This window comes from Scaptodrosophila lebanonensis, unplaced genomic scaffold, assembly GCF_003285725.1.
Source record: "Scaptodrosophila lebanonensis strain 11010-0011.00,11010-0021.00 unplaced genomic scaffold, SlebRS2 tig00001412-arrow-pilon, whole genome shotgun sequence".
In the NCBI taxonomy this organism is placed as follows: domain Eukaryota; kingdom Metazoa; phylum Arthropoda; class Insecta; order Diptera; family Drosophilidae; genus Scaptodrosophila; species Scaptodrosophila lebanonensis.
Genome location: NW_022060739.1, coordinates 2,910,054 through 2,925,508, shown reverse-complemented (window position 1 = coordinate 2,925,508; position 15,455 = coordinate 2,910,054). Strand labels below are relative to the sequence as shown.

Here is a 15,455-nt window from a genome sequence, read left to right as displayed (position 1 = left end):
CACTGGAAAATTGGCTGTGTGATCATAAATAGAAATTTATAATCCATTTTGAGAACACAAATAGTCGAATATCCACATACACATGCATACGAGTACTTACCTACTTACTAAGCAGAGTCTCTGGCATAATTATGTAAATTATGCCGAATGCTACATTTCCTTTGCCCAAAAGCTACGAAAAGCGAATACGAGGAGTACTGTCAGCCAATCATGCAAACATTGTCATTAGCTTGCAAATATGTTCGCTTGCACGTCAAATAAGGCCTCGAAACCCCAAGTCAATGCAGAAGTCAAGCGAGCAACAAAACAATAATCATAAGTAAAGAGTAGCCGAGTGGCGAGCTTGGCCGAAAACAAAAACATGCCTGCAAACTTTTACCCATTTTATATCGTCTTTGGCATTTGACAACAATTTCTCTGCTGTTGCATGTCGATCACGGCAGTAACAGCAACAGCACCACCAGCAGCAGCAGCAGCAGTAACTGACTGGAACTGCCTGGAGCTGCTAGAGCTGCAAGGTGGACAAAAGGCGCTGACATTGGCAAAGAGCAAGCGACCATCAGCATCAGCATTATTCGTATTGCAGCCATGATGGCTCGTTTTGGCCGTATTTTCCAATTTAAGTTTGCTAAATTATTTTATTGCTGGGAAGTGGAAACCACGAGTATGTAAGTACCATCATCACTGGCATGCTGCCTAGGCGGCAGTCACTTTGTCATTCCAGTTGTGGCCATGACTGTAATGCGAGCCTTGCTTGCATTTTGCCCAAATATTAGCACACAATTCGATTTTGCATGAGCGTTTCGTAGGTCTCTGAGCTTGATGGCCATTGGTTGGCTGACTTGGTCAAGACGCTGGTCACTTCATTTTCGGCTGTACTTTTGGCTAGCAGGTGAAAGCAGGTACTTGAATTATGTAAGACTGGCCTGTCAACTGAATAAGGATTTCCATTTTCAGATGATTTGTGAACTTTTCACATCACATTCGCAAATGCGAATGGCAAAGTAGTAGTCGAAAAAAAAGAGAGTAATACTTATTGAAATGACTCCATCACCCATCCGCGATCAACTTGTAGTCTATATAAATGAGGCTATCTATTTAGTCAAAGATTTGTTTGGTTTGAACGGTACACGAGTTTCTTAAAAGCTGTCTTATCTTTTTTTGATAAAATTTTTAATTTGCATTCGAAATTATATTTTTAAGACAAATTTGTTATTGAAATTATACAAATTAAAATAAAGTAATAATATAGTAAAATAAAATAAAACACAGACGAGCTGAGAACATCCTTAAAGTCGTTTAAAAACTGGTTAAATTTTCATCGAATTAATAAATTGTGTTTATATTATAATATTTCATTATTATGAATCTATAGGATATTAGAATTAATGTTGCTATTTCTTTAAGTTAAGCTATTCCAACATACCCAGAAGCTTATAGTCCACACATTACTCTAAATATTCTTTCAAAATTTGTAAGCGAATTCTTAAAAAATATTGCAAGTGCAAGTATATAGAGTTTTGTTTCAACTGAAAAGTAAACAAATACTTGGTATGTAAAAGAATTAAAAGAATTTTCCACATTTTTTATTTGTTTAATGTAGAATTACCAATTTTTACTGGCTACTCGTGTATCTTCCCTAAACAGTCGCTATATTTATTTTATTGATAAACCTTTTAACAATTGTTATGTTACATTGTTGTTGGATGGACTGCTTTCTATTAAAGAGAGTTAGAAATACGATATATTTGACGGAAATAAAATTAACTTATATATAAATTATAACTGTTCACATTACTAGTGTATAGTTTCACATTCCTGTAGAGTTTTCAATCAAAATATCGAAAGCAAGCTAAGGCTATGATGGAAAGAGTAGCTAACTGCAAATCGATTAGGCAGCAATGTCAAGCAGCTGTTGGGTAAAAATGTTAAAGACCGGCACAAGGAATTGCTGGAAAATAAAAATAAAAACAAAAACAAAGCAAAGCAAACAACAACAACAATAATCGAAATTGCGTTGACAGCCAACCGATGCTGTCAGCAACTTTGTCAAACACAATTACGCGATCCGCTCCAACATTTGAGTGATGTCCGTGGCAGCAAGACATTGAAGGCGTCGCGACAAAATGCCAAGGAGATCAGCATCGAGAGTGGCCAAGAGGAGGGGAGAGGGATGGGGGGATAGGCTGCCTGGCTGCCTGACTGCCTGGACAATCAACGACCACTGGCGACACTAAAAGTGCACAGCAATTTCCGCCTGCGGCTAATTGAGCTCGAACTGCCGGAGTCGCAGCCTCAGCCTCAGCCGCCAGCACTTGGTCTCTTGGTTGCACTCACATTTTGAATGACAAATTTATAGCATTAATGGCAACTGTGACTGAGAGGGTCGGTCAGAGAGAAAGGTGTTTTATGTCAGCGCTTTGATTTAGGCAACATATTCATTGTTCGCTCCAACTACTACTCCTACTCCCATCACCAGGCGGAGAGAAACCTCGACTCCCTAGGCCGGTCGCCGTTCGGCTCTCTCATGCCAAGTGACAATCAATTTGTATATTTTTGCTTCAAATTATTTGCTTAATTTTTTGCGTTAAATGCACTCACATGCAAATGGCCAATGTGTAGGCAATCGCAATGCCAGAGCATGCAAGAAAAGAAAAGAGTCTACACGATTGGAATTTCATTTAGAAAGTTGTTGGTATCGAGCGGCTGAGGCCGCACAGTGGGCGAATGCACAAAATTAAACTGATTTTCCCCATAAAATGCTTTTGATATCCAAACTTAAATTAACACTAGGAATTGGACAAGAACAGTATATCATACTATGCAAAATAGTTGCATACTTGATTGGGTTTTTCCTCCATCCATAAGTCTATGGGGTGAGATGATTTTGAATTTAAATTTGCTTCATAAAATATATTTCTTTGATTCACATTTGTAGTTTCAAATTAAATTTCTATCCAAAATTCCAAGAAGGCCCGGGCATATCTTCGTGCAAATAATTAAAAGAAAAGGCAGATAAGAATTCAAGATTTGAAAAAATTGGTTGAGGCCGCACAGTGGGCGAATATGCAAAATCGTACTGATATGTTTTTGATATTCATTCATTGATAGTTTCAATAAGACTAGGAATTAGACAAGATTTCATTCTATGCCAAATAGTTTCATACTTGATTGGGTTTTCCCCCACCTATTTAAGTTTAAGGCGTGAGATGATTTTCAATTTAAATTTTCTTCCAAAAATATGTATATATTTCTGCAATTCAAATGTCTAGTTCCAAATTAAGTTTGTATCGGAAATACATAGAAGGTCTGTGCAAATAATTAAAAGAAAAAGCAGATAATATTGCAATATATCGGAATATTGGTCTCATTTACTTCTTGATTGTTAAAATTCGCAGAAACTGAAAAGTATGTATTTGGAACATTTTCAAATATTAAATAAATATTGTAGAGGCATTGCAAGATTTCGGAATATTGGTCCTTGAATGTGAAAATTAGCAGAAACTGAAAAGTATTTGGGACATTTTCAAATATATTTTCAAACATATTTCAAGATTTCAGAAAATTGGTTTCATTTGCTTTTTGCACAGAAACTGAAAAGTATTTGGAACATTTTTAAATGTTGAATAAATAAAGTAAAGGCGTTGCAAGTTTTTCATTTGCTTCTTAAATGTTAAAATTCGCAGAAAATGAAAAGTATTTGGAAAACTTTTTTAAATATTGATTAAATATTGTAGAGACATTGCAATATTCCGAAAAATTGGTCTCATTTGCTTCATGAATGTTAAAATGCACAGCAACTGAAACGTATTTGGAACATTTTTAAATATTGAATAAATATTGTAACGGATATTGTTTAAGATTTCGAAAATTTGATCTCATTTGCTTCTTAAATGTTAAATTTTGCAGAAAATGAAAAGTAATTGGAACATTTTTGAATATTGAATAAATATTGTATGAATAGAAGTGTGAAATACATATCTCTTCCACTGTGGACCGTTTCGTGGTTGCTGCTGCTTTGATTTGAAGTGAGTTGAAGTTGCGGTTAATTTGCATTCGCAAACCAAAACGGAGCGACATGGGAGACGGAAGGCGGTCGCCAATGTCAGGGCACTGTCGGTGTCGAGAGCGACTGGGCTGCCTAGGCGACATTCTTGCCAAAGAGAGCTGCAATGTTGTCGCCTTCACTTTTCACTTACGGAAACAACTTCGGCAACATCGGCCAGCCAAACATAGAGCCGTTTAGGCACAACTGGGTCATTTAATAATAATCGTAATCATAATAAGAAACCCGCACGATTTCATATTCTAATTCCGTCAATCAAGTCGAGCAAATGCTGCAACTGTTGCCAGTTGTTGTTGTTACTCTCTGTCTGCCTGTCTGACTGTCTGTCTAACTGCCTTACTGACTGCCTGTATGTCTGTCTGTTGTCTGTCGTCTGTTTGTCTGCTGCTACTGCCTGTTGCTCGTGCCTTCGTTGTTCATCTTGATTTTGTATAAATTTCTTGATTTTGATCTTTAACTTGTCTTGACGGCGCTCGTGTGCGTATGATTTTTGCCACTCCTAGACGCAGCTGAGCAACAACAACAACAACAGCAATAACAACAACATCAGGCAACATGGCTCTTGGTCTGGCTATTTGTCTTGGCTTGCCATCGCGGTATTTGTTGTTGTTGCTGTTGCTGTTTCTGGTGAAATGCTTTTTACTTCACCTCATTGTCGTCTTGGCTTTGTTTTGAAAATTCACTTTGAAAAAGTTTTCTTTAATGGCTTTTGATTGATTATCGTGTGCCATGCGAGCTGAGCTCTCTGTGGGTGCTCGCTTCAAACGCCTGCGTGCGTTTCTTTGTGCGTGTGTGTGTGTTTGCGTGTGTGTGCGTTTATTTGTCTGCCTTGCGCCCAAGTCTCCTACGGGGGCTCTGCAAGTTTATTGGAGCTGCTTAATTAGCTTGATACTCGTAAGTGCGCTGCACGTGCTGGGTGTGTGTTCAGTCCCGCTCATGCATATTGATGTTTCTACTTACTCGTGCTCCGCAGGTCGAGTTCATTGGGAAGGGTACAAAAAGTGTGTAAATATAATTCAGTTAACTAGCTACATCGACCTACGTAAGTCTCGATAGTTTTTTTTTTTCAGAAAAAACTGAGCGACACAATTTCTTGCAACCTGCGAGTCTTTTAAAGTTTAACCTCAACATAGCCAACAATATGTTTTAAGTAGCAACTGGACATAGAGCGATTTTATAACTCCATCATCAAATGAATCGATTCGAAATTAATTGTAGAACCATATGTAAATTGGTATCACGATTCCAGCTGTATAGAACTTCGACTACATTGAATTATAAATAAAATTGATTAAATAAAGTAAGTAAATAAATGGAGAAAACAACCACAAACCATGCTATTTAGGAACTAAGCTAAGTGCTGCTTTCCTCTTTTATGGTACTCTACTAAAGTAGAGGGTATAATAAATGAGTGCAATAGTGCCAATTATTTTGTGTTTACCTTATTTAAATATATGTATTATTTTAAATACATTTTGAATACAATTGGTTGTATTCGACAAAATTAAATGAAATGAAAACAAGAGAGAACGCTACAGTCGAGCAAGCCCGATAGTGTAATACCCTGTACCCAGGTAAACTTCCGTCACTGAGTTATATGCGCCCATAGCAGCAGCAAAAAGAGGAAGAAGAAGAGCGAACTTGTTGCTGCAGTTTGGGGGTGTTGTACTGTCGAGAATTTGTTTCGCTAATAACTTTTCTTAGAATTGACCGAATTGAATAAAATTTTGAACAACAGTAGACAATTATATATAAATTATGTGTGCAAAGTTTGGTTTAGGTAGCATTTGAAATGTGGACGCTATTGACGAAATTCTGTAGCGGGGGAAGGGGGGGAAAATTAAAAAAAAATAAATAAACTCGTCCTTACTCGGACCTAGGAGAATCTGGATGCCAACTTTGGTTATTCTAGCTTTTATAGTTTCTGAGATCCTCGCGTTCATCCAGACGGACAGACGGACGGACAGACGGACGGACAGACGGACGGACATGTCTAGATCGATTTCTCTCGCCATGCTGATCAAGAATATATATACTTTATGGGGTCGGAGACGCTTCCTTCTGTATGTTACATACTTTGCACAAACCTAATATACCCTTTTTACCCTACGGGTACAGGGTATAAAAAAAATAGTTAATTAGCGGAGCAAAATCATTTCTGTCAAGCTGAACAGCATTATTGTTATTTTAACCAGTCCGAAAAAAGTTAATGCTGCGGTTTAATTTTCAGCAATATGGGGAACCGGTTACACCTATTTATGTCTACATAAAAGCACTCACTACTTCCCTTATATTATTTTATTTCCCAAAAGCACTCACTACTTCCCCTCGAATATTATTTTCTATAAAAGATTTCTAAAACGCCTCACACTCTCCGAACGTTCGTTAAATACGTACTCGCCTATGCGTTAACTACGCAATGTTAGTAGCTTTTTATTGTCATGACCGTTGAAACAAAAACAAAATAAAAACATATAGCAAAAAAGGATGGCGCGCTACCTTTGTCTTAGCTAAATAAAACTGATGCTCTGGCTATTGTCTTGGCTCGCAAGTTTGGCCAACTCGGCTGCCTGCTTCACTGCCTTTCTGCCTCGGCTCTGGTAGAGCGATGGAGCGATGGTGGGTGATAAATGTTGGTTGGCGCGCGTGTGCAGGCAGCAGCCTCCATTGAAATTAGTTATTCACGCGGATCGTTTAAGGCAATCCAACACCAGAAGGCACTGCCACCGACTCCTGCCTCAGCGCTATGCGGAGCCTGAAGAAGGCTTTGGCATTACGGTAGCTGTTTGGCTCTTTGGTCATGCCTTGTCAGTGGTCGCCGCTATTGTCGCTTTTGTTTTAATGATCGTGCGCGGCACAGAGAGACGACAACGACGACAATGAAGGCGACGTTACTCATTTACCGCTGGCCGTTGCTAGAGTTGCCACCGTTCCGGCTTATCAGTGCAACATTTTGCATGTACCTGGCACAAAAACAAAAACAAAAAAAAAAACGAACAGAAACACACTTGCAAAAAAAATCAACGTTGCGCATGGGCATTTGTCACAGTCCCACACACACCAGCGCACACACACATGATGGAGCGGCTTACATGTGTTTTTATGTGTGCTTTTAGCCATTTTATCGTCTTGGAAGACATGGCCTCGGCGCTTGTGCTCTGTGCGCTTCTAATGGCTCATTTCCTTGCTTCCATTGGTAGCAAAGGTAAGCCACAACCAACAACATGTACCAGAAGGAGAAGGAGAAGATGAAGAAGAAGTAGGAAGGAGAAAAAAACGGTAATTAACCTGTGCATGTTAATGAACTTCAAACTGCAGTTCCCTGGGCCTGTGCCTGCCTCAACTATTATTGCCGCAATGGCGCAGCATGTTAGCCAACTGGTGGCTGGTGGCTTAAAACTTTATGCTGATTTTAGTCTGAAAACCTCGCTCGGCGCTAATGTGAAAACACATTTTGAGCAAAATGAGGTTGTTGTCGTGCCGTTGACAATCTAATTAGAATACAAAACGCTTTTAAGAGTTCGCCGTGCAGACGCTCAGGTTTCAGGTTCATGGTGTTGACATGTGTACATACATATGTCTGTACGAGTACATATGTATTCTGTATGTATTCTGGAACCAAGGGAAGTCCAAGCGGTGCCATCCTAAAAACGAATTCGCTGGATTTGCAACATGACCTCCAAGCTAAGTTGGCTTACACAGGTAAACCTTCCCCAGCTGGTACCTAAAAATAAGCTTATCATCGAATTCTCTAAAAGACTTTGATGAGCAACTATTTCCTAGTTATAAATACTATAAAAATAAAAAATATGGCGTCCAAGTTGGCTTACACAGGTAAGCCTGCCCCAGCTGGTGCCTAAAAAGAAGCTTATCATCGAATTCTCTAAAAGACTTTGAAAAGCAACTATTTCCTAGCTATTAATAAAAATTAAAAAAATAAATATGACCTCCAAGTTGGCTTACACAGGTAAGCCTGCCCCAGCTGGTGCCTAAAATAAGCTTATCATCGAATTCTCTAAAAGACTTTGATGAGCAACTATTTCCTAGCTATAAATATTTTATTATCACTAAATAGCAAGTCAGCCTTTCCAATTATCTGGCACAAAAAAAAAAACCATCTATGTTTAAATTCCTCTTGCGATTTAGAGGATCGTTTATTTTTATATATTATATTATCTTATGAAATTATTATTGGATAATATTATATATATATTATTTATATACTTGTATTATGCTCATTTATGGTAACTTTTTATTTCAATTATTTCAGTATTTTTACATTTTTTCCAATGCTAAGAAATCCATATTTAGGTCAGTAGTTTTGCCTTTGATTTTTCGTTGCCTATTTCCTAAGCGTGTTGGGCGCGTAAAATAGATACTACATCTCCGATCTTCCGTGATAGCCATCATTATATGTTCTGCACTGCAATCCGATTGGCTTTGGGTTGTCATGAGGTAGGTATCTTCCCGCTTGGAACCTTTGTATTGTACGGGTGCCCAGTTGACAGCCACTAGTTCATTGGCAAGCAAGCATGTTTCTTGATCCACAGAGCTATGCACGTAATATCCGTGAGGTATCAGTTCGCTTTGTATGTCCGGGTGGAAGATTGTGCCAATCTTTTTGCGCTCCACTTTCGTGGAATGGCGCGATTCCGCATCTTGTTGAGCAAGCGATATGTAAGCAGTGAAGCTGTTGTCGCTTATTTCAATGTCCAAATAATATATAGCTTTGCTTAGGATTCTAAAATTTTCGTATTTACACTTGTAACCTATATCGGTAGGACTGTAATCAAAATGCTGGCAGACACTACCTTCGGCCGCAGTGGCGCGCGTTCCATTCCAAATCGAAAAGTGAATTTGGTATTTTTTGCTACGAGCATAGTTGAGAATACCGAAGTAGCCCCTTGTCTGGTCGGTGTGGAAATCGATGAAATTATAGATACCTTCGTTTACTTCATCTATTCCGATTGTTAATTGGAAAATGGAGCGCACGCCCGTGAACTTGTTCTTCTTATACTTGACCAGTGCTCTGAAGTTACCAAGCACGGAACTTTCTCCCCACTCAACAGTGCTTAACAACGCCAGGCAGATATACAGCCAAAACTTTAGAATTGCCAGTACCATGGTGCTCCAAGTAAGTGTAACTGTTCTATGTGCCCGATGTACAGAGGTATTTGAAAGCAACAGTACACGCCGCTTATGTAAGGGAACCTCTATATAAGTAGTATATAATTAGTTGCAATGATACGCTTTAAAGGGCGTAGTTGGAACGCAATTACACCTATTTGTTATGTCTGAGACTATTATATAAAACAGGAAGTTCCGTTATAGGAAAAATAAATTGATAGTTTTACAAAATGAACTCATTTTAAACAAAACAATTATCTTCCCTTACAAATTTTGCACGATCAAAAAGCATTTCTACGCCTTCAGAATTGTGGTACCAGCCTTTTGAATGGCTTTGGCGGCCTTATAGCGCCTTTCTTTTATGGCCAAATGCCATTTTCCGGAAAGCTCTTAGTCACACGTAGTCAAGTAAGGCAAATGTAGGAAGTGATCGGTGGTTAAAATGCGACTTTTTGTCAACAAATTAATGACAAGTGTCGGCAGATAAGGCAACATTCTGCAGATCCAATTGTTTTATTAAAATGCAATGAGTCATTGGTTTGGAGATATATTCTCAAATTTCTATAAATATTCTGAAAAAATTCAAGCATATTTTCGACAGCATTTTCGGTAACCACCTTGCTCATCATCATGCCAGTCATAATTTAATCATTTATACTCTGGTATATATTCCTCTCTACGAAATAGACGAATATAACTAATAACTTCTTACTTCAATTGAAAAGTATTAGAAAAGGTCTTACTGATTTGAAAGCAGATCAAGCAGAGTGCTATCCGGTAGTTTGTTATTGACGCTATGTCGAGATGAAAATATGTAGAGGCAGTCAACCATCCTTATAAGACACCACCAGAAAGGGATATTTTTAAAAGATTCTTTTTACTTTTGGATACTCACTATAAAGCACAGCTCTTTAATGGCGATCTAAATGGGGCATAAAATACAAGTGGTACAGCAGTTGGGAGTTCTAGATACGTGTTTTTTATTAGTATTATTATTCAGTTGCACTAAACTGAATGCTCGTTTTACTAAATTAGACATCTTAATACGACACCAATTTAAAGATGTCTCGTTGGGCGTGAAAAATATACGACAATATCGCGTCGAGCTGAGACAGCAATAACAATATTCTGTGACGTACAGTTTGAATATACTAGCTGAGGATTGTCATCAAATCTCGTATCTTCTGCCATAATTCCTTTATATTGTATTGGAGCCCAGTTGACGGCCACCAGTTCGTTGGCAAGCAAACAGGACTGTCGGTCAACATAGTTTTGTGTACGGTATGCAAGAGGTACTATATTATGCAGATCTCCCGACCACTTGATTGTGCCAATTCTGGTACGATTAGTGGAACGTCGCTTGTTTTCATAATGTCTATACGATAGATAGCCGACGAAATTTGAGTTTTCCAATTCCACATCCAGATGGTACTTGCCGTTCTGGGTCAAGTGGAAATTTTCTTTATAACACTGATACCCTTGGTCGTTGGCGTCGTCACCAAACGCATTGCAGACAAATTTATCTTGACGATTTGGCTCAGCACCAACTGCATTCCAAATAGAAAACTGAACCTGATATTTGCTGCTGTTGGCATAGCTTATCAATCCGATAACACCCTTCGTTTCATCGGTTGCGAAATACAGGAAATTGAAAAGTCCATTGTTGATTTTGCTTTTTCCTTGCATCAATTGAAAAACGCCGCGAACACCAGTATAGTTGGCACTTTGATAAAGGACATCTACATTGGTAAAGCCCAGCACATTGCCATGCACCTCAAGGCTTAAGAGCGACAGCCAAACCAGCAGGCAGATCCTTGTAGAACTTAACAGACCTGCAATCAACATGACGAGGTGAACTGTGTGAATAATTTGCAGCTGCCATATATTTTGAAATCTTGCCGTTCCTCTACAGATATATTTCATATTTTCAAAGTGCAGCAAATTGGCAATTCGATGCAGTCCGTATAATAAAGTTTTATATAAGCACGCCCCGATAAATGCTCACTGTAAGTGTGAGGTTAGCTTTCTCGAAAATATTTTAGCATTTCCTATGTATACTCGTATACTTGTCACAAATGTGCCCCCTATTTAAAGTTCCTAATAGGGCAGCACTTCATTAAAGGGGGTTTTTTAATGTTCTTGCACATACAGGTCGTCCTTCAACAACAGGCCGCGACAAGTCGAGAATCAGATATTTAAAGAAGCTAACTCTAAAAGTAAGGCCTTACGACCCTCTACCCCGAAGGAAGTTCATGGAATGCATTATGAACTAACAAAATAGAGTGAAGACTTCGTCTGTCAATAGTCAAGTTTTTCACATTTGGGCTTGATTTCTGAGGCATCATCCGACCAATCTTCTACTTCAGACAAAACTTAATAGTTAACCCTATTTCTAAAAGTAACTTCTTGATAATTAATTTAATCTTTTCCATCCCTCAATTGAAAAAATGCGAAGTCAGGTGTATTCTCTTTCACTATTTAGAGAGAGGATATTTTGTGGGGCTATCTTTAATCTAGCCATGTATGTATTTGGCTGAGTTGTGTTCAATTTTGTAGGTTGGTGTTCTCATTTCACTATAGTTATAGTATATAGCTGGCTTCCGATATTTACGGAGACCAATCCGTTGGCTAGTGAGCAGATCGGTTGATCCACAAAGTTTTAATTATAGTAAACGAAGGGGATTAGATTTTGTTGCAGTAACATACTGGAGCTGACCTGATCAAGCATGCCGGAACATGCTAAAAAAGATCACATTGTTCGAAGTGCTTTCGTCTTAGTTCTGGAAAGCAATATTGTGTGATCGGTGAATTATTGACCCTCCAAGTCAGCCATTCATTGAAAGGCATATCGAAATCAAATAAAGTATTTAACAAGATAGCTTATCTGTGCCTTCGCATTGCCCAGCACTGGACTAGCTCTGCCCTGCATCATATCCTCGTCACATATTATAAGCTTCTGCTGTTGTGCCCTATCTTCAGGTGCAGGATATTTGACTTCCACTTCTGACTGGGCAGAAGCAGATCATCAATATATTCTCACTCGTAGGACGTGCCAGCAACATGTTTAAGTGGCTCAGATGAAATGCACTGCACTGCTTTTGGAAAGTTGTATAAGTATATGTGATTGATGATAACATTTGTACCTAACATCAATAATCTTGGGTATTGGTACTATGTACTTATTGTACATATGTACTGGCCCTCTCGCAGAAGAATACCTGAGCGCACTTCAAGTTCAAGTAGCATAGTTCAAGCCATAACTCAAGCATCTGGCCCCATCAACATCGCAGGCATTGCAAAAACGTTGCACTAAATCAAGCCCACATGAGCACTAAGCCAGGGCCAGAGCCAGAGTCAGAGTCAGAGCCAGAGCCAGCAGCTTGGACAGTTGCCGCACAGTAGCCCAGGCATCACAGTAGCAGTCAGACATGCTGGTTGGCAGCACTCGGGCAGCCAAAGCAACAGCAACGACAACAACAACAACAACAGCATCAGCGTCAGCATCGGTTGAAGAATCAGCAGCATCGCCAGGGAGTGCAACTTCAACATGTGTTGCTGTCGAACCTCACCAAGTCAGGCACTCTTTGTATGCCCTTGACAAGGAGTACAATAGCTTCGACATAATTTCTGTAACATACAGGAAATAGTAACTTCATTTTACTCCATTTCATCTTCAGAGTTGAAGAGTTCAAAGAAATAATAATGAATCCTGCATTTAAATTATTTCAGCTAGTATCCATAATAAATAAATTGAATGTGAATGGAAAAGTACCAACATTATATTTAACATACATATATTTTCTTTTCAAACTCTATGAATCTTGTTCATTGGCTAAAATCCTTTTTAATAAAACTATTATATGAAATAACAAAATATAATTGATGGTAATAAATATATTTTTTTACATCTTTAATTTTTATTTAATATGCGTCCAGGTTTAGAAAATTATTAAATTTTGTGATAACTGAGAAATTTCAATTGAATCGATTCGAACCGACTGCCTACTCAGGAACAAACTCTAGGCCCCAAAAATAAAAGTAAAAACTTATTTACCTAATTCTGTTTTTACACGATTTTTTGCACGGTTTGAAAATTAAAAATTGTTTACACCTAATTTAGTTTTTACACGGTTTTTTTACACGACTTTTTCTGTAACCAATCTACCGTGTATAAACAGAATTAGGTGTATATGGTTACACGACTTTATTTCATTTAGCACGATTAAATATAATAAAAATAACACAAAATAAATAAATAAAAAAACACATAACTGACAAATTACTAGAGACCATTCTTTTATGGGTTGTTGTTCACTTTAAAAGTAGTATATGCGATTTTATAAAATACACATAAATCCTTGTTTTTTCACTAATTTTAATAGGTTTTAGAGATAAGGAATCAATCATATATTTTTGCATATGATTAATGTCTTTTTTTACAGGTTTTTTTTTTAAATCCAATCTACCATGTAAAAACAGTGTTAGATGTATTTCAAAGGTTTTTTATTCGACATTCTACACTTTCACTTGCAATAAACCATCATTTAAGTATTTATGAAAGCCCTACATATTTGTTTATCCGGACGAATATTGCTGTCTTGCAAAGTTCTGCTTTTATTCTTTCTTCGATTTTAAAACTTCTTAAGCAGAGGATTTGAAATATGCTCTGAACTACTCTAATAGCTCATTTATTTTTCTCTATACTTTTATGTATGAAGAACTTAATTTGTTCGTCACACTGAAGCGATGTGTTCTAATTACATATACATATACATACATAAACATTACATATGTATAACTAAATAATTATAATAAATTGGTTCTAGTCTGTTTTCTTTATTTTTAATTTTCTGAAGCGGACTCTTAAATTGTACAATATTTTATAAGAAAAGTTACGACTGACTTTGTTTTGTGGGGAAAGTAGGAACTTAAATATATTTAACTAAAAATACAATTAATATAAATAATAGAAATCATCGAATGCATCTGTACCGCTATTCTGAAGAAAGTCAGAAACTTAGCTCGTCGGCTTTTGCTTGAGCGATAGTTTCTCCCTACGTTTTCATATTTTGTTTCCAGAGTAGACAGAAGAAGGCAGGCACACATAAATTTGAAAGATCGCAACTGTGTGGCCAGCGCGTAGAGAGCGGGGGCAGTGGCAATATTCTCCATATTTGGGCAATGCCCACCAAATGGACAGAGTCGGGAACCCTTCCACCGTCACGTAATGGCAGTGTAATGCAGTTCTTACGATTTTTTATTGACCCACACAGTCGCCATGTCGGCTCATTAGCCAAATCGCTTGCGTCTAGCGGGTCGTATGAGTAATGCGCATGATCTGCGCTCAATTTACACACCTGAAAGGATTAATTCACTACCAATTTGTTGTAATATGAAGCATAACGATAAATCTATTAATTAAGGTGACTTGAGACGACGCTGCCGACATGCTGTAGTTATACTCGTGTTTGTTGTTGTTGCTGTTGTTGTTGTTCCTACTACTGTTGCTGTGGCTCGTAAGTTTTTGGCTGGTTTTGACTTGGATTTTGCATTTGAAAAATGACAACGCTTTTTTACAAATTTGTTGAGCTTACTTTGTGGCTTGTGTGTGCTGTTTGTGTGGAAGTTTGTTGAAATTTAAGACAGTGGGTGGTCCCTTGACTATCGCCTTGTCGGCTGTCTTTGTGAGCACGGTGCACAGTGGTTTGAAGGCAAGCTGCCAACTAAATGAAACCATTTTGTGAATCAACTTTATACTATACTATATATGAAGACTAACAACAACAATGCGAATAAGTCATTGCTACGAAGGCAACAACAATTTGCGAGAATGAAGTGGAGATTCTTTTTGAAGAACTCAGTCTCACTTTGCGATCCTCCATTCCACTTTTTCAGTCAAATAATAATCCTTTTATGATTTTTGAGTTTTCAGGCAAAGCTTAGATGAATTTGTAAATATGTAATTCTTATAATATTAATAATAATTAATTAAAAATAATAATTCACAATTAATTATAATATTAATGAATCAAATGGTGTGCTTTACAGATTGTAAAAACCTAGCTTTGATAAGTTTGCTATAAATTTTATTCAGCTTTTTACAATTTTGCTGTTGCTCTTCTTTTCAATTGCTTTCGCTCCGTTTCGATCAATTGTAAAGCTCATATCGAATTAACTTTTGTTCTGCTTCAATTCTGTTGCATTCGCATGTTCGTTCTGTTTTGACTTCAATATCGGCAGTTTATGTTTCGTTTCTAGACTT

General features: G+C 37.7%; 1 protein-coding gene across 1 annotated transcript; it reads right to left on the bottom strand.

Moving 5' to 3' along the window:
• Positions 1-10,149: 10,149 nt before the first annotated feature.
• Positions 10,150-11,039, bottom strand: LOC115631853. Its single transcript, XM_030528699.1, has one exon. It carries the CDS (start codon positions 11,036-11,038, stop codon positions 10,250-10,252), a length of 789 nt encoding a protein of 262 aa, XP_030384559.1. The 5' UTR covers position 11,039; the 3' UTR covers positions 10,150-10,249.
• Between the last annotated feature and the right edge of the window lie 4,416 nt (positions 11,040-15,455).